General features: G+C 37.3%; 1 protein-coding gene across 6 annotated transcripts in view; it reads left to right on the forward strand.

The window, feature by feature from the left end:
• The window catches only part of XPNPEP3 (X-prolyl aminopeptidase 3), a 75,337-nt gene that overhangs the window by 13,001 nt on the left and 37,175 nt on the right, over positions 1 to 25,161 (forward strand). For 4 of the 6 annotated variants that reach the window (XM_019446979.2, XM_019446977.2, XM_019446978.2 and 1 more), the window contains exons 2-4: positions 2,711 to 2,827; positions 14,500 to 14,907; positions 18,030 to 18,232. In XM_019446979.2, coding sequence (XP_019302524.2) covers positions 2,711 to 2,827; positions 14,500 to 14,907; positions 18,030 to 18,232 — 728 coding nt within the window. Of the gene's footprint in view, positions 1 to 2,710; positions 2,828 to 3,720; positions 3,869 to 14,499; positions 14,908 to 18,029; positions 18,233 to 25,161 lie in introns of those variants that run through there. The other 2 variants (XM_019446981.2, XM_019446983.2) reach the window with 2 other exon arrangements.

The following is a 25,161-nucleotide window of genomic DNA, read 5'->3' on the forward strand; positions in this document are numbered from 1 at the left end:
TATAGTATTTAGTGAAATTTTTATGTATATCATATTTATATGTGTATACTAGGTTACCATGTAAAATATGTTCTTACTGGGAGTCTTGGTTTCACAAGTTTGAAAGCCACTACCTAATATTACTGCATTATTTCACAGGTAAAGAAGTGGTGCATAGGAATTTATGTAACATGCTGAGATCACATAGATCATAGAACTGGCATTTTTTTCCTACTGTACCACGCTGCCTTTAACTCTGTCTTGGATTGCCTTTCAGATGATTGTGTACTTCCTTCATTTTTCTCTATGCTTAACTCATCTTTTCTTGTTCCTTTTATTTTATTATGAAAAGTTTCAAACCTATACAAGTAGATAGAGTATATATAATGGACTCCCATGTACCCATCACCCAGCTTCAACAATTATCACCTCGTGGCTTCTTTCATCCAAATCCCCGTTCATCCTCTCCCCAATCCACCCCACCCCCATGTTATTTTGAGATAAATTCCAGGTCATATCACTTCATCTATAAATATTTCAGTTTATATCTCTAAAAGTATGTGGTTTTAACATAAGCACAGCACTATTATCACACCTTAAAGAAGTAAACATTACTTCTGTAATCCTATTAAATATGCAATTGTCCAAATTTCCAATTTTTTCGTAATTATAGTAAATAGTATGAGTGGATACTTGATAGACAATTTGTTGCTTGAATCAGGATCCATATAAGGCTCACATAATACAATTGGTTGATAATTTTTTTTAAGGTTTTCTTAATCTACGGATTCCTCCTTCCATCTCTTACCATCCCTACCTGCCATAAAATTTACGTGCAAGAAACGGAGTTCTTTGTCCTGTAGTATTTCCCACATCTGGATTTTGTTGATTACATCCCTAGATTGTCCTCTAGCAAGTTCCTCTGTCCTCTGTATTTTTGTAAATTGCTTGCCTCATCTTTATTAAGCTTTCAATTTATATAGGCTGGACATATTCCCTAATATGTATTCTGTACATTTTCTAAACAGATTCCAGGAAATACTTGTTTTGTCCTTTTTCTTATTTTTTCACTATTTTTAACTGTATTTTCATACTGCCTAGAAACTTTTGCCATTTTCTGTATTTTTAATCATCCAAAAAGCTATAATTTTTTTCAGTAATCCTCTGAAAATTTAATTCAGAGTTAACATTTAAGATTCTTAACTCATCAAATATATACACCTCATTCATTCACACTACATAGTCCCTACAAAAACCTTTAACTTGATCCAGACATCACATTCTACCATTGTAGCAATTGTAGGTTCACAAGGAGATTTTACAGTACTGATTCTGTTTTTGGGAAAAGCAGAGAACACCTACTGAGCAGCAGGATGGAGGGATAAGAACAGAGATTTCAAAGTTTAACAAATTTAGGCTTGAATCCTAGCTCCCTCATTACTAACTGTAACATTGCACAAATTACTTCTCTGAGTCTGATTCCTTTTTTGTAAAAAAGCAATGATGATGGCAGTTAAAATCCTAATTCCTTAATTTGGTATACAAAGCTTTCAATGTTCTGATCCTTACCTTCCTAATCTTTTCTTCCTCCATCAACACTGACCTGAAACTCTCTTCCCCCTACACACACACACACACACACACACACACACACACATGCATGTACATACACATACACATACACATACCCATTGCCTCCTATGACTTCCCTTTTGTAATCTCATTTATGATACCTTCCACACCCCTCTTTCTCTTTCACTTGGCTGATTCCTTTTTTTTTTTTTTTAAGATTTTATTTTTAAGTAATCTCTACACCCAACTTGGGGCTCTTGCTTAAAACCCCGAAATCAAGTTGCATGCTCTACCCACGGAACCAGCCAGATGCCCTCGACTAATTCTCATTCAGAGCGGGCATCCCCTACCTCTAGAGTCCCACACCAACACCCCTTTGTGCGCGTCTCTGTGTTCCTCAGAGCACTGTATCTGTATCTAGATCATATTGCACCCATCCCACAGTAGTGTTTCAGTCTTTGTGCTCTCAAAAAACCTTGTGAATGAATCCACCGTGGTGTTCGCCATGTAGTGCTTGAATGTTGTGTCTCACCTCCACTAGACTGTATATTCTCTAAAGACCAGAGCATATAGTCCTCATTCTTTTGTCTTCTTCTAGCATGTGTTCCAGTCACATGCTTAATCTTACTGAATGAATGCTAATAGTGTCTGTTGTATACTATGATGAAGCATTTTTATACCTTATTTTATCTACCTCTAACATTCCAAGATTCAATGAGATATCATGTTTTTTGTACTTCATATATTCTCAGTAAAAATGTTAGCTCTCTTTTTCTGAATTTTAGGATACGGCTTCTTTTTCTGAATTTTAGGACACAGTATTTCTGTGAAGTACTTCTTAACCCCTTCCTTGCTTTTGTTTGTTGCCTTCCTTCTGTTCCCATAGTTCCTGATTCATACCATAGTCCTATTCCGTATATATGTACCTCTATTATACTATAGTAGACTGAAATCACTAAGGGTAAAAATGATCTCATTTCTGTTTTCCCAGGGCCCAAGACAGGCCCTAACTGGCACAGAGGGAGGGCCATATAAATATTGAAGGAGACACTAATTTGCATTTTTCTAGAGCATCCAACTGCTAGAGATCGATAAATGTATATACACTGTGAGGACTTTCTTGATTATTGTTCCATTCTACTCTCTGTTTTTCCTTCAGGATTCATGTCATGTTCTCAGCGAAGGTACTCCCTCCAGCCCATCCCACAGAGGAGAATTCCAAACCGATACTTAGGCCAGCCCAGCCCCTTCACACACCCACACCTCCTTAGGCCAGGTAAGCCCTTTTAACCATAAATCTCTCTCTTTAGATGCTTTATTTAGAACTGTGCTGTCAATAGATTTTTTTTTGCAGCAGTGTAAATGTTCTAGGTCTATGCTGCCCAATACAGTAACCACTAGCCACAAGTGGCTATTACATACTTATAATGGTGCTAGTGCAACTGAGAAACTAAATTTTTTATTTTAATTTTATTTTTATGTTTATTAACTTAACTTTAAAGTTAAAAAGGTATGTGTGGTTGTTGGTACGGTGTTGACATCGCTATCTAGAGCAATAAATATAAGTCTTACAATTCAGAATTATCCATGAAAAGTATGTAAACCATAATGTTTTAAAAGTTATATTACTTTCTAAGACAGTTGCTAGAACTGTATTCAAATGATTGATTCCTTGTGAACTGCTGTGTTAAAGACATTTGAGAAAACATGTTTTTCTTGAGTGCCCAGTGGGCTCAGTTGGTGGCGCGTGCAACTCTTGATCTTGGAGTCGTGAGTTCAAGCCCCACATTGGGCTTGGAGCCTACTTAGAGAAATGAAAGAAAGAAAACGTGTTTTTCTTCAAAGTACTAAATGTTCATTTCCTTTTGTTTAACAAAAATATTGCTGTATAGGTTACACTAGATTTCCAGATTTGATTTTCACAGCTTTGGGAGGTGATAACAGTGATAAAAAGGCAGTTAAGGGATGAACTGTGGTGAATGAAAATCATCACAAAGAGGTAAGTAGGGTAAAACCAAATGCTTTGTAGAAAAAGCAGTCAGGTTTTCAAGGGAAATTAATCATTGCTTCTGTCATGGGAAGGTAAATCTGTATTTACTTTGTGAGCATATGTACTAAGAATCTAAATTGCCTTTAGAAATATGTTACTCTTTCACTGTCTCCACTCAGTGAATGATACCAGTGTGTCTCTCAGTGAGGGCTTCCTTTTGCTGATTCTTCATCAGACTGGAATTCCTGCTGGGAAATCGGCTGAGACTCAGGAAATGCAGCTCACCACTGAAACACACAAGAAATCAGAGTTTTTCAAAGCTGTAAGGTAAGCTTAATAGCAATCCAGTTAGTATTAACTTAAGTATTTCTCTAATCTGTCAACCTACCTGTAGCTTCAATTTTTTTAAAAGGAAATAGAATTGGCATTAAGTTTTACCAGCTTTGAAAATTACTGATTTCTCGTGGTGAGATATTTTTACATGGTGAGCTGCATTTTCTAGGCCTTGAAACTAGTAATTATATTGTCAAGATGATGGCCTCTATGTCTTAAACAGTTGGCTATTGTATATTATGTGCATGATAACTATATGAAAAATGATTATGAGTAAAAATACATATACACATTCATACATATACATATGTTCTTTTCAGCTATGGAGGGAAAAGGGATGCCTGTCTTAATTTTTACTCTTCTGGACATAGGATTTTAGATATTGGGCTAAGAAGGAATAGAATTTTAACTTTTTTTTTTAATGTTTATTTATTTTTGAGAGAGACAGAGACAGAATGTGAGTGGGTTAGGGGCAGAGAGAGAGGGAGACAAAGAATTCGAAGCAGAGTCCAGGCTCTGAGCTGTCAGCACAGAGCCTGATGCGGGGCTCAAACCCACAAGCCGTTAGATCATGACCTAAGCCGAAGTCGGACGCTCAACAGACTGAGCCACCCAGGTGCCCCAGAAGGAATAGAATTTTAAAACAGAATCATCAGGATTAAAGAAACCAGATATACAATTTCTGGAGGCAAAAACTATATAAGTATCCAAAGTATTAATCATTTGTCTTTTTCCATGTAGATATGGAAGTGGTAAAATGGTTATGGAGTGGAGAAAAAGTAAATTATTAAGAAAATTAAAAGGGATATAATACTTTTTTAAAAATTTCTTTCACAGAGCCAGTCTGTTAGTTTGGAGCGTGAAATTATATCCTCCGTTACTTGGTTTGCTTCTAAAAATTTCATGTTTGGCATAGCTATTTTCCTAGTACTTATAAGTACTTAAAACTTTTGGAAAACACCTCAGTCCCTTCTCTAATTATTACACAAGGTCTATATAGAAAAACTAGAGAATACAGATAAAAGTAATTTTTTTTAATTACTCAAAATCCCTCCACTCATAGAAAACCGCTATTGAGATTTTGGTATATATATTTTTCTAGACTTATTTCTCATATAGGTGTGTGTGTGTGTGTGCATGTGTGTATGTATACACATGTGTACACATTCTATACCAATCAATTATTTCCTTAAAATAAATTCTTAGAAATGAAATTCCTGGGTTGGTTCTTTCTGAATGTTGGGGAGCTATTTCCTCTGGGTTTCTCCTGGCTATACCTACCTAAGTTTGCTGAAGCAAGAGTAACCTGGAAAATATTCAGCAGAATGGCTCAGAGATAAAGGAATTCTGTCCTAGTTGTCTACTCACAACCCCAAGATCAAGAGTTGCATGCTCTACTGACTGAGCTAGCCAGGCACCCCCTCTCCCCCATTTCTTTTTTAACATTGCCATCCTGGTGCTAAGGACTGTGTCTGTAGAGCCAGAAAATGTCAATTCATCCACCTTGATCACTAAAATGCCCTCCACTTATCACCCAAGCCAGAAAAAATGATTCCGTGAAGGAAGGCAAATGACACAGTTATGAACTGTGAATCTACTTTTTATAATATTTGTGTGAGAAAGTTCTCTGACATTGCCACAAGAGTAACGCAGTCATTAGAATAGCAAGGTGTTCAACTCACATAAACACTGCAATTTATCAGAGAATAGGAAGAATTACTGCCAAATGAAGCATTATTTCCAAGAACATGTATTTCTAACATTGTTACATTCCTAGACACAATAATTTTGGATATGTAATATAGTTTGTAGCGCCTTAAGAAAGGGCTCTTATTTAGAGAGTTTGGCTTATCAGAATGACTTGTCTGACATATCCAGAACTGGTTATTGGTTTTCTTTCAACTACCAACAGTGAACAGATCCATTGGGAAGTATTCAACTGTATGGCCCACAATTGGGGAAAATGCTTTTACCATTTACCTGATTGTCCCTTATCAACTATGATGGCTGAGACTATACAGTTATTGTCAAGTATTTTGTTAAGTAATATTTAAAATGATGAAAAGAGTGGTTCTAGAGTGAGTGCTAGATAATAATTCCTGAATCTTCTTCCCTTAGAAGCGTCCAAACCAATTAGGTATCCATCTTTCAGTCATGGTTTAGTTGTAGTTCTGCCTTGAGCAAGGGGTATTTTTTTTTCTTTTTTTTTAAGTTTTGTTAAAATGGTTGACTTTAAAAGATCAAGATTTATTTTGGTGGGGTGAGATTTTTATACTATTTAAAAGATTAAAATATATGTTCAAGAAATGATGGAAATTAAAAATGGTCTGAATCTGCCTAGACCATTGAGTGAGTTTTTTCAAAATATAAATACATACTAGGATCCCATAGACCTACTGAATCTCAAGGGAAGGGCTTAGGCCCTATGTTTTGAAGAGCTCCCTGGGTGTTTCTGATGCACACCACCTGCCTAATGGGCACTCATTAGATGGGTGTGTGAGATGCCTAAAGCCAGATCTTTGGCCACAGGCCATATTTTGAAGCGGAGTGTACTTTTACTTTTCTTATGTCCTCATCCCCAAACACTCAGTTCTTAAATTTATTCATATCTTTGAGAGAAAGAGGGACAGAGCGTGAGACACACAATCTGAAGCAGGCTCCAGGCTCTGAGCTGTTAGCACAGGGCCCGACGCAGGCCTTGAACCCATGAACCATGAGATCATGACCTGAGCCGAAGTTGGATGATGAGCCACCCAGACGTCCAAATTTATTCATATCTTTATCATCACCACCATCACACATTTACTGAATGATCACTTTGTATTTATGTAGCCATTTCAAAACACTGTTTATACGTTATACCTGATAAGCAGAATAGTAGTATAAAAACATTTTATATTCTAGAGCTTTTAAATTTAAGTTCAGGGCCTACTTTTTCATAGATATTTTACCATGAAGTGTACCTGTTTTTATAAAGTAACATATTTTCTTTTCTCACTTCCTGTGTACCTCTGGAATTTTAAAAATAACGATATATTTGTATTGATTATTCATTTTCCCTTTGTCTTCATCTTCTGAAGTAGAGTTTTTGGTTTTTTTTTTTACATCCAAGTTAGTTAGCATATAGTGTAATAATGATTTCAGGAGTAGAATCCAGTGATTCATCCCCTACATATAATACCCAGTGCTCATCCCAACAAGTGTCCTCCTTAATGCCTCTTGCCCATTTAGCCCATCCCACCACCCAGAACCCCTCCAGCAACCCTCAGTTTGTTCTCTGTATTTAAGAGTCTCTTATGGTTTTTGTTCCCCTCCCTGTTTTTATATTATTTTTGCTTTCCTTCCTTTATGTTCATCTGTTTTGTATCTTAAATTCCTCATATGAATGAAATCATATATTTGTCTTTCTCTGACTAATTTCACTTAGCATAATCTTCTGAAGTAGATTTTAATGCAAAATAAAGACCAGAGTATTTACATATATAAATTTACAGGTGAATAAACCTATATATTTAACCTATATGTATGATATATGTTGGTTACGCATTCCAAAGTACCATTATACAGATAGCTAGCTCATAGAAATTCCATAAACAGCCATCTAGTACAGAATTATAGGGTATTTCTGTTTTTTAATGCTGGGAGAAAAAAAAATGAATTATAATAATGTTCCTGCAGCTTAAATACTGGTACATTAAGAATAAATGACTTTTCTCTTTCTCTTTAACCTTTGTGCATATTTCTCATTCGTATCGAGAAATTCTCGGAAGTAAAGATTAGCAAGAATCTGCCCTAGACAAGAATCAGGAATTTTTTAAAGAATTGAATAATAAAAAGCTTCTGAATCACTTGTGAATGATAAGACTCATTCTTTTTTTTTTTTTTTTTTAAGTTTTCATTTATTTATTTTGAGATAGACCAGGTGAGGGGTAGAGAGAGAGGGAGAGAGAGAATCCCAAATAGGCTCCCATGAACTGAGAGATCATGACCTTAGCCAAGATCAAGAGTCGGACACTTAACCAACTCAGCCACCCCGGCTCCCGGAGACTCATTCTTAATTGTGTGAGAAAGCCAAAGACTTTCAGGGCTTCAATCTAAAAATTACTTTGATAGAGATAGTAGTTGTCCGTGTAAATTTTACTCTTCCAAGGTCCTACTTGGCTTTGGATTACCAGGATGACAGCATCTTTAAGTGTAAATTCTTTATGGTATAATTGTAACTAATATTTATATAGTGCTTACCGTTCTGAGTATTTTATTATTTAATCCTCCTGACAACTTTGAGAAGTAGTCGCTTTTATTATCTCCATTTGACAAATGAGAAAACTGAGTCATAAAGCAGTTTGGTAGCTCTCCCCAAGTCACTCAGTAAGTTGTTAAGCCAGGATTCCAGTTCATAAAACTCTGACTGTTGAGTCCACACTTAACCACAAAATAGTACAAAACATTTGTACCAAAGAATACTATCTGGAATTTCCGAAAAGTCTATCTTTGTCATGATATTTTTAATAAGAATAAATTCAACTGAGGGAAGTCTTAGTCTAAAAGGTATTTCAAGTTTAGAGAGTGGTATGCTTTTTTTTAATGTGGTAAAATTTACATATAATGAATTGCACAGATCTTAGATACGCGCATCAGTGAGGTTTTTAAAAATTTTTTTTAGTGTGTATTTATTTTTGAGAGACAGAGAAAGAGGCAGAGTGTGAGTAGGGGAGGGGCAGAGAGCGAGGGAGACACAGAATCTGAAGCAGGCTCCAGGCTCTGAGCTGTCACCACAGGGCCCGACTCAGGGCTCAAACCCACGGACTGCGAGATCATGACCTCTTGAGCCGAGGTTGGATGCTTAACTGACTGTGCCATCCAGGCGCCCCCACAATTCAGTAGATGATGTGGAGAACAAAGGCAAAAGAAAAAATTAAACTTCCTTACAACTTATAGTCCATTGACAAGTACATGAGGGAAGGCAGAGTGACCTTCCTTGAGGAGCTTGCCGGAATGTTAAATTTTCGCTAGAGGCAAAAGGCAACCTTAGCTTGACGTTAGCCCAACCTCCAGGATCCTTTATCTCCACACCACCCCTCATCCCCGCCCTACAAGATGTGTTTTAGCAATCCTTCTCTAAGTCTATGGCCCACTGTTATATATCTGAAGGATCTCATGTCTGAGGTTTTACTAAACAGTAATAAATGACCTTTTCCTAATAGCCCCTCAAGGTCCTGGAAACCTTGCTTCAAAATTCCTTAGAGACTTACACTACCCCTAGCCCCCTCTCGTCACAACCCCAGTGCAGCTCTTTCTGCCCATGGGTTCTGTCCCCGTGCTTTAATAAAACCACCCTTTTGCACTGAAGACATCTCAAGAATTCTTTCTTGACCGGTCACTCCTGGACCCCCAACATTTCAGATCAGTAGGCCCCAATATAACCCACACACCCCAGTCAAGATATAGAACGTTTTCATCACCCTAGAAAATTTTCTCACACCCCCTCTTGTCTGTTTCCACTTCCATCCTTAATCATTGCTCTGGTTTCTATCAACATGGATTGTTTTGCCTATTCTTGGAATCATATAGTACGTACCTTTTCTGTCTGGCTTGTGTTGCTCAATATATGCAAATAAAATCTAGAGTATTTTTTATTGTTTATTTGGTCATTTCATTTTTTCAGAGAGGTCTGTGTTTTACTTTAAAGAAAACATCACCTTTTTTTTTAACCCCCATTCTCCACCTACATAGAGATCATTTTATAAACTACTTTCTTGTAGACAATAAAAACTACCTAATATTAAACAATTCATTTTAAGGATGCAGTTTCAAAATCAGACCATGTTAAAATACTAATCTAGTTACTTTTAGGAAATAATTAAAATACATACCTAGATTGTAACAAAGACCTGCATTTTCCCATCCATTTTCAGTCTTTATAAAACTTTCTTCTTAGGGGTTTCTGCTTGGCTGATTAAATATGAAGAACATTTTTCTTATTCTCGTGAGAAGTCCAATCCTAAATGTCCTGGAAGAGCTTTTCTTCTTGGCTGCAGAGTCTCTGAACTGATGGTGAGACTTTGCTATTTGCAGAGTCCAGATTATGACCTGTAGGCATTTGATTGGTAAATAAACTTGTTAGAATAGCCCCTCTATCCTTAATTGACTCAAGGTGATAAAGTACTAACTTTGTTCTTTACTATGTTACAATTTGACAAAGTTACCAGAGTGTCTATTCAGACAGTTTTATCAGATGAAATTCAGGCCAGATTGACCATTACAATGGTTAATTCTATGATCAAAGGCCATAATAACTGCCAGGTTTACCTCTAGGGTTAAAGTTCATTGCTTTATTACCACCCCCCCCCCCTTTTTTTCCTCCTTCGAATGATAAGAAAAGATACCTTTTTTACCTGGATAATTTTCTGTCACAACCAAAGAGTTCTTTTTTACTTTGAGATTTCAGAAGTGTGGAAGCATTTAGTTAATGGTCACTCCATAGTGTTGATGATTCATAAACTTGGGAAAATGTAGCCTGTGTTTTAAATGTTTCTCATGTAGTCATTTGTATGAAATTGGATTCAGGAAGATGAATGCCTTGAAGGGAGTAAAAGATAGTTTTCCAATCCCGTTTTGATTTCCAAATAATTGTATCTTTTTTTAGAAGTTATTTTCCAATATATTTATATATGTGCTTTGTTATTAATGAGAATGAGAGAGAACACATATATTAAGGTCGTTAAAATTGTGAATTTTCTTATTTTCCAAATTAAAAAAAAAAAGCCCACAAAATGAATTGATTTTTAATTTAGTTTTATTACCTGGACTGTAGCTGTGAAGAAACCAAAAGCAAAGCAAACCAAAAGGAAAGGGAAAAAGAAGACAAAAGGAAAGGTTGGATGATCTATCAATTATAATCAGCCTCTGCTTTTATAAGAGTATCTACTGCTTGGGTAAACTGGGAAATTTCCAATGTTGGGTAACAGTGGCAGACTTAACATAAGTAATTACCAGTCAGATAGTTCTGGCACAAAGGTCAGAATTCTGCCCAAAAGCCCTAGAGAACTCTTAGCCAGCTTAATCCAGGGGAAAAAGAAATGCACTATGAGGGGCACCTGGGTGACTTAGCTGGGTAAACATCAGACTCTTGATTTCAGCTCAGGTTGTGATGATCTCACAGTTTGTGACTTTGAGTCCTGTGTTGGGCTCTGTGCTGTCAGCTTGGGATTCTCTCTCTCTTTCTCTCTCTCTCTCTCTCTCTCTTTCTCTCTCTCTCTGCCCCAGCTCATGCTTTCTCTCTCTCTCAAAATAAATAAACTTAAAAACAAAAAGAAAGAAAAGAAATGCCATGTGAGCTCTTCTAGGACTGACTCTGTTGCTTATCTTTTATTTCTTACCAACTTCATCAATAAAAGTGTACATTTTTTTCTGTTGTAAATGAATAAGAGTTAAAGAAAAATTGATATTAATGGAATGCAAACAACAGAGTTAGCTGGAGAGATAAACTATACATAGGTAAAACAACTAGATGGTTCCAAGGTAATCATAAACAACTGAGTTACATGTACTGAACATGAGTACTAAAAAAATTCAGAGTCTTTGATCCAGCAATATCTGTCCTAGGACTATGATAGAACTAAAAGCACCAGTACATAGGGCATAAAAGTAGCAGGATATAAGTACAAAGATGGTTATTATTACAGCAAAAACTGAAAACAATATAAATGCCCACCAGTATGGAAGTGGATCAACAAGTTTTGATATATCAACCCAAAAAATATTTATGGAGACGTCAAGCAGAATGAACTGAAGCTATGCAAGATGACTTGGTGGGAGGAATTTCTATAAGGTATCGCTGTGATAGAAAAAGCAAGATACAGAAGAATGTGTAGTATCCCATTTTTGTAAAATACTAGTGACCAAAAAACCCTAAATGCAAGTATATGAGTATTGAGAAAAATAGGAAAGGATATGTGCCACATTACCAACGTGGGTGAGGTGTTGATGTGGGTAGAAGGGAAGGGGAGTGAAGAGTCAAACAGCAAAGGAAAAGGAGGAAAATATTTAACTATTGAGAGTTCAGTATGATGTGATTACACTTATACACAACTATAGGATGTATATATATAAGAAAATGAAACCGTTAACTTAAATAATTCAGAGGGACAAATCAATGTGATCTAAGCTAATCAGGAAAGCCTTTTGAATGAGAGGAGTCTAAAAACAAACATGCATTGAGCCCAAAATCTTGGGAGTGGAATTGCTATGGAGGGAGAATAAATTTTGGAAAAGGGACACATCATAAGCAAGGTACTAGGGAAAGAACAGATTAGAGCCATGTAAGACATAAGAAGGAATTAATTTCAGAATAATTGGAGAAATGATTTTAAAAAGTTGGCCAAATCACCAAAGACCATATATTGTGTGATTTCATCATATTAAATCTCTACAAGAGACAAATCCATAAAGACAGAAAATAGATTACTGGTTACCAAGGGCTGGGAGTGCAGATTGGGAGGAGATGGGGAGTGACTACTAATGGGCAAGGGTTTCTTTTGGGAGTGATGAAATGCTCTAAAACTGACTTTTGTTTTTTTTTTTTTTAATTTTTTCATGTTTATTTATTTTTGAGACAGAGAGAGGCAGAGTATGAACGGGGGAGGGTCAGAGAGAGAGGGAGACACAGAATCCGAAGCAGGCTCCAGGCTCTGAGCTGTCAGCACAGAGCCCAATGCGGGGCTCAAACTCACGGACCTGAGTGAGATCATGACCTGAGCCGAAGTCTGACGCTCAACTGACTGAGCCACCCAGGCGCCCCTCTAAAACTGATTTTTGTAATGTTTGCACAATTGTGTGAATATACCAAAAACCACTGATTTGTACACTTTAAGTGGGTAGATTGTATGGTATGTAAATAATATCTCAATAAAGCTGCTTTTTTTTTAAGTTAAATAAATAAATATAAAGATATTTATGTTTATAAATAAATATAAAGATAAATTGGAATCCTCTGGTAGAAAGCATTAAAATCTACTTGAGTTTGAATTTGATGTAATGGACAATAAAGAGCCATTGTAGGTCATGAGTATGGGATGGACTGTCCATGATTTCTTTTATTCCCTTTTTCTCTTTATTTGGAATTTTTATCATAAAAGTATATACTCATTGAAACAAAATTCAAGTAATATTAAAAAGCATGTTAAAAAGAAAATTTTAGTCTTAACTCAATCCCCATAGATTACTACTATAAAAATTGAGATTCTTTACTAAATTTTTTCTCTCTCTTCTTTTTTTCTTTTTATTCTTTTTTAACATAAATGGGATCATATTATCCATCTTGTTCTGTAATTTTTTCATACAGCAGTATTTCATGGCTATCTTTTCATACTTGCATATGAAGCCTCGATACTACAGGGAATAATAATAGTACTCCACATCATGGAATCAATGTAAAGATTAAACGAGTTGATAACTGTAAATAATTAGGATAGTACCAGACACATAAAAAGCATTCAGTAAGCATCAGGTGTTGTTTTACTATTATTAATGCTAAGTGTAGGCTGAGGGATACAGCTTTCATGAGTGTTTTCATAGTTCTTTTACTTTGGAACCTAAAGCAAGAGCAGGCATGATTTCCATTTCAGAAGGGAAGCATTCACCCAGTCACCACCGGGCTAGAAGCCAGACAGTCTGCTGGGTGCTAATATTGAGAACTAACACATAACATTTCATAACACAGGTTCTTAATACAAGTTTTGTGGGAGGGCTTAGGGGAATCAGATATTCTTGAAATTGTATGTCAAAAGTTTGTGTGTGCCTAGGTGCAGTAAACAGTGAATCCACAGCTTTTTAAAGATTCCCTAGGGAGTCTTCAATCCTTAAGAACCACATGCTTTATCAAGTTTACTTCTCCTGACAGCCCTAAGGGATAGATAATATTATTAAAGTTTTTTAAAAATACAAAGATGACCCCAACTGGAAAATACAAAGATTTTCCCTCAGGGAGGGAACCCTTAAGGAGATTATATGTACCCAGCTCTACTATTAATACAAAAAGACCTATAAGAAAGGTATTATTATGCTTTGGAAATTCAAAAGGAGATTGGCCTTATTATGTTAAAAATTATACATCATTTAACAAATAATTTATCAAGTGCCCGCTATATTCCAGTTGTTGTTCTAGGCTCCAGGAATATAACACTGAACAAACAGACAAAAATCTATGTCCTCATGGAGTTTACATTCTTTCAGGAAAGTCATACACGGATAATGTGATCCTTCTCCTCGCCTTTCATGTTGATACTTCAAGTCAACCTTATTATATATGCCTAGCAATGCCTTCCACATGATAATGTTTAGTAAATATTTGATCAAATGAGTAAAAGAATGAAAGAGCTACAAAAGATATTAAGGGGTCATGATCCTGGTTTTCACGCAGGACCACGTTTAACTATCATTTCCAAAATTTTTACAGTAGAATAGAAAATTTGAACCTGTGCCATCTCCTTCATTCCCCATGTGCTATGAATAGATTTGGCATAAATTGAAGAAATGAACTTGTGTGTTTCCATCTAATATTGTTACCTTAAAAGTACTTTGGCACTATATAAATGAAAAGCATCACTGTTATTTCTCATTTCTAGGAGAGGTGACGCCAGGACTATCTCAAGTGGAATATGCACTTCGCAGACACAAACTAATGTCTCTGATTCACAAGGAAACACAAGGGCAGAGTGGGACAGACCAGACGGTGGTTCTGCTGTCCAACCCTACATACTACATGAGCAATGATATCCCCTATACTTTCCACCAAGACAACAATTTCCTGTACCTGTGTGGATTCCAAGAGCCCGATAGCATTCTGGTCCTTCAGAGCCTCCCTGGCAAGCAGTTACCAGCACATAAGGCCATGCTTTTTGTACCTCGGAGAGACCCTAGTCGAGAACTTTGGGATGGCCCACGATCTGGCACTGATGGAGCAATAGCTTTAACAGGAGTGGATGAAGCCTATACACTAGAAGAATTTCAGCATCTAGTACCAAAATTGAAAGGTAATAAATGGAACAGGGGTCAAATCACAGGCCAGATTTGGGATTAAGACCTTCCTTGCCTATTTAGATGAAGTTGTTAATTTTTTCTTTCTCTTTTTTTAAAATTTATTTATTTATTTTGAGAGAGTGAGTGCACAAGCGCAGGAGGGACAGAGAGAGAGAGAGAGAGAGAGAAAATCCCAAACAGGCTCCATGCTATCAGCACAGAGCCGGACACAAGGCTCAAGGTCTCAGGAACTGTGAGATCATGACCTGAGCTGAGATCAAGAGCCAAACACTTAACCGACTGAGCCACCCAGGCGTCGCTAAAGTTCTTAATTTTCGAAAATGATGATCATGGCAGCATTTCCTTGAGCACCATGAAAGGAACATAAATCTTTTCCACAAGACTACTTTAAATATTTCATTTACACATTTGCTAAGTCTTTGTTAAATTATTCATTCATAGAGACCGTGAACTGTCCTAGTTTGAAATTGCAGAGAGAATTTTCTTTTAAAGTGGAGGATGGGCATGGATCACTCTTCAAGATTACCAACCGATCCATCCACCTTTGACCACTACATATTACTTCTGCCAACTCTTCAGAAAGAAGCAGTATTCTCAAAGAATGATCAGTGCTTCACCAGCATCACAATTACCTGGTGATACATATTAGAATTACAAAAGCATAGTAGATAGCGGAAATGTAAAATTTTAGCCTCCCCCTTCCATATCTGTTAGATCAGAATCTGCCTTTTAACAAGATTCTCAGGAGATTCATATAGTACAGAGTTGAGTCCATGCCACTCAAAATAGTCACTTTTTCTACATTTCTTCTGGTAAAATTATAATCACTCATTACATTTTGAGATTCTTTTTCCAGAACTTTTTAGAATCTACACTATATTATAAACTGTCTTTAATGATTCTTGTAAATCTACAGCCTGGGAAGCATTTTATTTTTTGAAGTGTCCAAAAGTCACTTAGAGCCAAGTTGGTAAATAGCATAGATAATCAAATTGTAAAGTACTAATTTTAGACAAAATAATATATGGCTGTAAAATTAAAGTCTAATTTTAGACAAAATAATATATGGTGTAAAATTAAAGTATAATTTTCTAATGTCTAATTTTCTAATTTTCTAAAGTCTAATTTATAATGGTTTATAAACCATTTCTGAAGTCAGTTTCTAAAAGAGAATTCCAAAATTGTTTCCAATGATCATGGAATTTATTGGACTTGTTTCCTACAAAGCCTTCTTTGAAAGAAAATACTCAGTTGAATATGCAAGTTCCAGTATGTTTGAATTGTTTCATTGCTTTATACAAGTGTTCTCTATTTTACAGAGATAGTTACTCAGCTAAACTAGTGGAACTTTTTCATATCTTCAAAGTTGTCATAAATGTGGGATACAGAATCATTTTCGTTTTAGCTTTTTGATTTTCTGAATTAGTTGCTAGCTGTCCTATTCAATAGTCTAAATTTCATTAACCCAGTATTGTTAAAACCTTACACCAAATGTATTTCTCAAAAGTACTTCTCATTCACCATCCTTTTTGTTTTTTAATGTTTATTCATTTCTGAGAGAGAGAGAGAGAGAGAGAGAGAGAGAGAGAGAGAGAGAGAGAGAGAGAGAACAAGTGGGGGAGGGGCAGAGAGAGAGGAAGGCACAGAATCTGAAGCAGTTCTAGGCTCTGAGCTGTCAGCACAGAGCCTGATGTGGGGCTTGAACCCATGAACCTGACCAGCTCAGATCATGACCTGAGCTGAAGTCAGACGCTTAACCAACTGAGCCACCCAAGCGCCCCTCATTCACCATTCTTAATGTTAGTAGTTTACTAGACAAAAGCAGCAGGCAAAGGAAAAGATTCATGAAATCGTATTTATGTAAAAATTTAAAAACCAAAAAAAACTGGGCTATGATTTCATACACTGAAAACAGGTGGTAGAGGTTGTTTTACTTTTTAAAAACTACAATTAAATTTCTATTAAAAGTAAGATTAGCATTTGACATGTAATATATATTAAAAACCATTTTTATTTCAAAATGAAAATATTTAGGAGATTGTATCACTAATATATAGCCAATAAAAATTTTTAGGGTTTTTCCCTTTTCTGTCCCAAATACTTTGCATAAAACATACATTCAGACTTCAGTTGTTGGAAATGCTGCTAATAAGCCATCTCAGGAAAATAGAAAGGGATGAATGGAGACCTGGGTTAAATGGGAACATTTTCATCATGAGCCTTCTCATCATGTATCTCAGGCACATACAGACTATTTCCTTGGGTCTCTAAAGTTAAAAAGAGAGCGTGGTTTTCTAATGAGAATACATGGCAGATGAGAAAGGAAAAGCCCTGGGTAAGTGTGGGCTAGCACATATCATCAACTATAGTGTTTCTATAGTCGTGAATATTTGCTCCTAAATTCAATAAGAACCTCATTCACTAACACAGAGATTGTGAAGAAGGGGAACACTTAAAAATTTTTTTTTCTTAATGTTTATTCATTCTTTGAGAGAGATAGAGAGACAGCATGAGCAGGGGAGAGGCAGAGAGAGGGAGACACAGAATCCAAAGCAGTCTCCAGGCTCTGAGCCGCCAGCACAGAGCCTGATGCGGGGCCCAGACTCACAAACCGTGAGATCATGACCCGAGCCAAAGTCGGACCCTTAACCGACTGAGCCACCCAGGCGCCCTAGAAAGGGAACACTTAACCACGTCATGATCTGAGTACTTTTTTCTGTCCGTTCATGTTCAGTAATTCAGCAGGGCATCTAGCTCAATTGTAGTGTGGAGAACACTTTTATAGTTGTTCTTTAATGATTAGTAAATAATAAAATCAAAGCTTGAGAAGAGCTTTAGTCCCATCTATCATCTGTATAAAGAACACTGAAGTTTAGGGGCAGAGAAGCTGGATATTCGGTGTCAGAATATCTTGCCATTTTCAGGGAATAGCCTTTCCAGTGATAGATGATCTAACCTTTCAGTTGCTTCAGTCCTGAGAGAGTTTTTGCTCACTTCAGAATTCCACACCACAGGTTTTATGGTTTTGACTCTTGTTCAAGTCATTATAGCAGTTGGTATTTCTTGTTGCTGTTAGTTTTATTTTAAAATTTATTTTCTTGCTGCTCATTTTAAGATGAGACAAATATGGTCTGGTATGACTGGATGAGGCCCTCTCACGCACAGCTTCACTCTGACTACATGCAGCATCTGACTGAGGTCAAAGCCAGGAGCAAGAATAAGGTCCGGGCTGTCCAGCAGCTGGTACAGCGCCTCCGGCTGATCAAATCTCCTGCAGAAATTGAGCGAATGCAGATTGCTGGGAAGCTGACATCACAGGTATGGTTCCTATTGAAAAAGTTTTCTGCAAATTAAAAAATCTAAGTTCCTAGGGTTCAGTGGGTACCTTGAGGTTGTGTACCCGAGGAAGGAATTTCACAGTAGGTGAACATCTACCTTCTGCTTTAGTTTAGTGAACATGTCTAGAAACTTGCTCAATACCTTGCAAGGCAAAATAAAGCTGCCTTGCATCTTTTACCCATGATCTTAGTTGTTTCTCTGTGGGACAACATAAATTAATTAGTGGTATTCCCTTTCCTTATGATAACTGCAATAACAGTGGCAGTTAAACACAGTTTGATTGCTAAAGAAGACTCAGGACCCAGAATGACAGTACTTATAAGTCTGTAACTTATTATAGGAAAGGGGTATAGTACAGCAACAGCATTAAAGTAAGAATACCTGTCACAGTCAATGGCCGTCCCACAAAAAGGATCCAGAGAAGCCAAGTGCAGGATCTTGTGCTATCTCAGCAAGGACCAGGTGGGATGCATTTTCTCTCATGGATAAGGAACCACAGATGTACACACACAGAATATCTTGGGACCGAGGAGCCCAAAATGGAATCTCAGCTAGGGATTTTTGGGTTTTGCTCATATTGGCATATTCCTGCTATGTAACAGCAGAGCTCCTAGAACAATACAAACCATTAATCTCACTGTTACCAGTATTGAGAAACCGATACAAACTGCCCCAAAATTCCTTGCAACACTTTTCATTAATTGTGGTGAAATATATATAGCATAAAATTTGCCAATTTAGCCATTTTTAAGTATATAGTTCAGTGGCATTAAATACATTCACATTGTTGTACAACCACCACCACTGTATATCTCCAGAACTATTTCATGATCCCCTGCTGAAACTCTATACTCATTAGACAATAACTGCCCATTTCTCCTTCCCTCTAACCCTTGGTGACTACCATTTTATTTCCTGTTTCTATAATTTGACTACTTTAGGTACCTCATGTAAGTGAGTCATAACAATATTTGTTCTTTTGTTTTTGACTTATTTCACTTAGCAAAATGTCTCCAGTATTCAACCATGCTCTGGTATATATCAGAATTTACCTTCTTTTTAAGGCTGAGTAATAGACCATTTTATGTATATGCAACATTTTATTTATCTATTCATCTATTGATGGACATTGGGTTGTTTTTTTTTTCGTTAATTTTTTTAATTTTATTTTTTTTTAATTTACATCCAAATTAGTTAGCATATAGTGCAACAATGATTTCAAGAGTAGATTCCTTAATGCCTCTTACCCATTTAGCCCATCCCCCTCCCACAACCCCTCCAGTAACCCTCAGTTCTCCATATTTACGAGTCTCTTATGCTTTGTCCTCCTCCCTGTTTTTATATTATTTTTGTTTCCCCCTCCCTTATGTTCATCTGTTTTGTCTCTTAAAGTCCTCATATGAGTGAAGTCATGATTTTTGTCTTTCTCTGACTAATTTCACTTAGCGGTAATACCCTCCAGTTCCATCCACATAGTTGCAAATGGCAAGATTTCATTCTTTTTTGATTGCCAAGTAATACTCCATTTTGTGTGTGTGTGTGTGTGTGTGTGTGTGTATGTGTATATATACCACATCTTCTTTATCCATTCATCCATCGATGGGCATTTGGCCTCTTTCGATACTTTGGCTATTGTTGATTGCTGCTCTAAACATGGGGGTGGGGGCGCCTGGGTGGCTCAGTCGGTTGAGCGGCTGACTTCGGCTCAGGTCATGATCTCGCGGTCTGTGAGTTCGAGCCCCGTGTCGGGCTCTGTGCTGACAGCTCAGGGCCTGGAGCCTGTTTCGGATTCTGTGTCTCCCTCTCTCTGACCCTCCCCCGTTCATGCTCTGTCTCTCTCTCAAAAATAAATAAACGTTAAAAAAAAAAAATTTTTTTTTTAAATAAAAAAAAATAAAAAATAAACATGGGGGTGCATGTGTCCCTCCAAAACAGCACACCTATATCCCTTGGATAAATACCTAGTAGCGCAATTGCTGGGTCATAGGGTAGTTGTATTTTTAATTTTTTGAGGAACCTCCATACTGTTTTCCAGAGTGGATGCACCAGCTTGCATTCCCACCAACAATGCAAAAGAGATCCTCTTTCTCCGCATCCTCGCCAACATCTGTTGTTGCCCGAGTTGTGAATGTTAGCCATTCTGACAGGTGTGAGGTGGTATCTCATTGTGGTTTTGATTTGTATTTCCCTGATGATGAGTGATGTTGAGCATTTTTTCATGTGTTGGTTGGCCATCTGGATGTCTTCTTTCCATATAAGGAAAGACACTTCTTTGGAGAAGTGAATATTCATGTCTTTGCTCACCTCTTCGCTAGATTATTTGTTTTTTGGGTGTTGAATTTGATAAGTTCTTTATAGATTTTGGTTTCTAACCCTTTATGTGATATGTCATTTGCAAATATCTTCTCCCATTCTGTCAGTTGCCTTTTAGTTCTGCTGATTGTGTTGTTTCTGTCTTTAGGCTAGTGTGGATAATTCTGCAATGCACATTCTACTTTTCAAACCCCTGTTTTCATTTCTTTTGGGTATATGCCCAGAAGTAGAATTACTAGATCAAATGGTAATTCTGTGTTCAATATTTTGAGGAACCACCATACTGTTTTTCATAGCACCTGTGCCGTTTTACATTCCCACTGACACTGGACAAGAGTTCCTATTTTTCCATATCCATTCAAACACTCGTTTTCTGTTTTTTGATGATAGACGTCCTTGTGGGTGTGAAAGGATATCTGACTGTAGTTTTGATTTGCATTTTTCTAATGGTTAGTGATGTTGAATGTCTTTCCATGTCTTTATTGCCTTCACAACACTTGTATGCTTCATCTATGCTTCATGCTATGCCTTGACCAAAGTCAATGTCATTCAGGAATTTAGCAAAACAGCTCAAGCTAATTCCAGGAAATAGCTCTCACAGAGCAGTCCACTCCCATGGCCCACTATCAAGCCTTTTTTCTAATAAAACAATAATCCTTAGTGTGATGTCATTTACTTGCCTTATAATATCCTATAACCAGATAGATCATCAAAATGTACATGCAGAATCTAAACATTTACAACATCCATTGTGGGGTTAGTATGGATTTAAACAGATAGTGGAACCATCCATTTATACTTTTCCACGTTTTTCTAACTATATAATTATTTTGTTGTTTGGATCTTTAAGTGTCTGGGTTGTTTTGTTTTGTTTACATTTATTTTTGAGAGATGGAGCACAAGGAGGGGAGGGGCAGAGAGAAAGAGGGAGACACAGAATGGCTCTGAGCTATCAGCACAGAGCCCAACACGGGGCTTGAACCCATAAACCATGAGATCATGAACTGAGCTGAAGCCGTATGCTTAACTGGGTGAGTCACCCAGGCACCTCTGTAAGTGTCTGCTTCTTAATAAATCTGCTGAATTATTAATCTATCATTAATCAACTCTGAATATTTCTCAGACCAGTTCTTCTACATAGGGATAATGTACTGAGATAGCTTTAATTCAATCTCCCACTATATTTTATCATTAATATCAGTATTATACTAAATTTGTTAGTGTTTACAATATTAATTTTACTTACGCTTCCATGTAATACCATATAGCAGCACCACTGTAGTTACAGTATAAATCAGAAAATCATGGTATAATTATTTTGTCCCTCCCAACACAATCTACCTTTTATTATAGCCATATATTATTTCTCATAGGACTATAGATCAGAGGCCATATCTCTGTTTTTTCAGGATTCAAAATATCTTGAGAACATAGCTAAATTCCTTCCCTCAGGTTAGGTGGTTTGACAGATATTGGTTCCCAGTTGGAAGAAACCAGCAACAGAACCTATTAATCTACTACCGGAAGCACTCTAGTCCTGTTTAAAAGTAATCCAGTATTGGGGTGCCTGACTGGTTCCATCATTAGAACATGTGACTTGGGGGGCGCCTGGGTGGCTCAGTCGGTTAAGCGGCCGACTTCAGCTCAGGTCGTGATCTCGCGGTCTGTGAGTTCGAGCCCCGCGTCGGGCTCTGTGCTGACAGCTCAGAGCCTGGAGCCTGTTTCAGATTCTGTGTCTCCCTCTCTCTGACCCTCCCCTGTTCATGCTCTCTCTTTGTCTCAAAAGTAAATAAACGTTAAAAAAAAAAAAAAAATTAATATAAAAAAAAAAAAAAGAACATGTGACTTGGTCTTGGGGTCATGAGTTCAAGCTTCATGTTGGTTGTAAAGATTACTTAAAAATTTAAAAAAAAATTTTTTAATAAAATAAAATTTGTTCAGTGCTCACAAACTGTGCTGTAGGGAAAGGATGGTTAGCATCCAGTCAAAGGGCTGAAGCTGTTAAAGAGCACCTGAATAGTTTGCATCCTCTAGTTAAAACTTACAGTAGAAAACAAAACTTTTTTTTTTTAACGTTTATTTATTTTTGAGACAGAGAGAGACAGAGCATGAACAGGGGAGGGTCAGAGAGAGGGAGACACGGAATCTGAAACAGGCTCCAGGCTCTGAGCTGTCAACACAGAGGCCGACGCAGGGCTCAAACTCACGGACCGCGAAATCATGACCTGAGCCGAAGTCGGCCGCTTAACCGACTGAGCCACCCAGGCGCCCCAGAAAACAAAACTTTCTTAAGACTGTAGGGCCCATAAGTGGCCCGTATTTGTGCATCACCTAGGTTTCTGCTGTGAGAATGCCTACCACTGTGCTTGGGATTCCTTGGACTCCATTTGAATTAAGGTATCTAATAATCCAGCTTGTGTTTTAACACTCAGTCTTGTTCCCTTTGCTGAGTTGATTTGGGCGTGTTGTTTTAGTGTGTGATCTAATTATAAAATCCATTTTGTCAGCATCGTGTTATCTTTTCAAGTGGCTCGCCACTTTTGTCCTTACTCCTTAGACCTTAGTAGGTCTTTTTCAGCAGTATGTCTTTCCTCATTAAAAACAAATCTGCCTGACCAAATAACTCCTAAGCAGCTCCTAATTCCATGAAGGCTCTCTTATTTCAAATGGTCGGACACCAGATATGTTGTCATGAGTACTGCCTGCTTTTGTACAGTTAGGAAATACATTTGATATCTTGAAAATGTTAATTTCCCCAGGCTTAGATCATATGAGTAGTAGTCACTCCTAAGTAGACTTTGGTTTGAGTGTTCCACAGAACTTCCCATAACCAAACAAATTTCAGGAATGTGGACCCACCAAGTTATACCTAGTTCTTATCCTTTATCAGTGATCCATGTGTCCCAATTGTTCTTCCTCCTCATGCCTGTTCACCTACAGTAACAGGGAAAATAGCTATTCTTACACATAATATTATTTTGACAGGTGGGATATGCAGTAGATAACATTCTACCACCATATTCTGGTACCTTTTTTTAAACCATCATCACGATTAATGGCTATGTAATGTTCATTTAGATTATTAATATATTTCATATTCAACTAGCTAAATATTTTCTACATGTTGCTTTCCAACATAGCTCCTCTGTAGTAGATCCATCCTGTGAAATGAGAATCAAAAACATTTGCATTGTTGCATACAGTCCTAGACAGAGCTCCCATCTCTTGATCTATTTTGAGGACATATGTCACTCAGGGAAGTGTATTTGTTAGGTTAGCTATTGTTCAACTCTCTCCCAGAAGAGGAGGCTTCATCAGACAGAGTCCTTTGCCCCAAAGGGCTTCTGGGTTAAAGCTAAGAGAAAATATTATTCTCTTCCTTTAAGCATCTCCTTAGGCACCAAAATTATGTTAGATTTTCCTTTTTGTGGAACTCATTTTTTGGCTCCCTTCCCCTCAGTGACAATCTGGCCTTTCTTCCATTTGTCATTCATTTTAACCCACATCTTTACCACTGAAGAATTTTCTGGTTAGTCCATTCCCAATAATAGAAGGACAAATTGGATACATACAGAAAAATGGGTCTAAACTATTGGCAACCAAAGCAATTTTTATTAACAATTTGAGCTTCAGTGGGGGCCAGTGGCCTACGTCTTTGTTTAGTACATTGTTGCCTGGCTTGAGTCCCTCCATGTCCATTCATTTCATGGACCTTCATTGCCATTTCAAGAGAATGAATTAGGCCATCAACTTGTTGATTCCATTTACCTTCCAACCCTGGCATCGGGTTTCTTTAGTAAGCATCATATGGCCTGCTTTGATTTGGCCTCAGACTTTCCATAGAGATTTCCAGAGAGCACTGGCCCCACATGTGGGGATCTTTTACTATCCAGTTATTTATGACCCACTTGTTAGACCAATTGAAAGTTGATTGGAAATAGCCTAGGATCAGTATTATCCAAATAGTAAGGCTTCTATTTGCATCTAGTTCTTTTGTCACAGGTAAGAAGAGAGCATATAATGCAGCTCAGTGGACAAAATTGTATTACATTCTTCCGTAAGGATTTTTTTTTTTTTTGAGGGAGAGAGAATCTTAAGCAGGTTCCACGTCCAGCACACAGCCCGATGTGGGGCTTGATCTCGCGACCGTAAGATCATGACCTGAGAGGAAATCAAGAGTCAGCCGCTTAACTGACTGAGCCACCCAGGCGCCCCTTCCAAAAGGATTCTATGTTCTTCTGCACTCAGAGCACCTGCTTTCCATACAGAATTACTCTCAATTCTGGAGCTACCATCTATGACCAATTGCCTGGCGTCCTTGGGCAGTTGGTTGAACGAAAAGAACCGAGGAAAAAAGACTTGTAAATATGAGTCTGTCCCATCCTCTGGTAGCATGCTCTATATAGTGCATTTTCATTTTATGATGGAACTTCTTTGGGTATCACCCCTCTTACTTAAATTTTGCTTTTCTGATATCACCAATGACATACATATTTCAGATCTTAATTTGCTCTTATAAGTCTTTCAGTTATTGGGGCTACCTCAGTAAATGCCCCACAATAAGTCAGCAGCTATCTTTCAAAAGACATAGAGTG

This window comes from Panthera pardus, unplaced genomic scaffold, assembly GCF_024362965.1.
Source record: "Panthera pardus isolate Hobbes unplaced genomic scaffold, ASM2436296v1 HiC_scaffold_6, whole genome shotgun sequence".
Taxonomy (NCBI): Eukaryota; Metazoa; Chordata; class Mammalia; order Carnivora; family Felidae; genus Panthera; species Panthera pardus.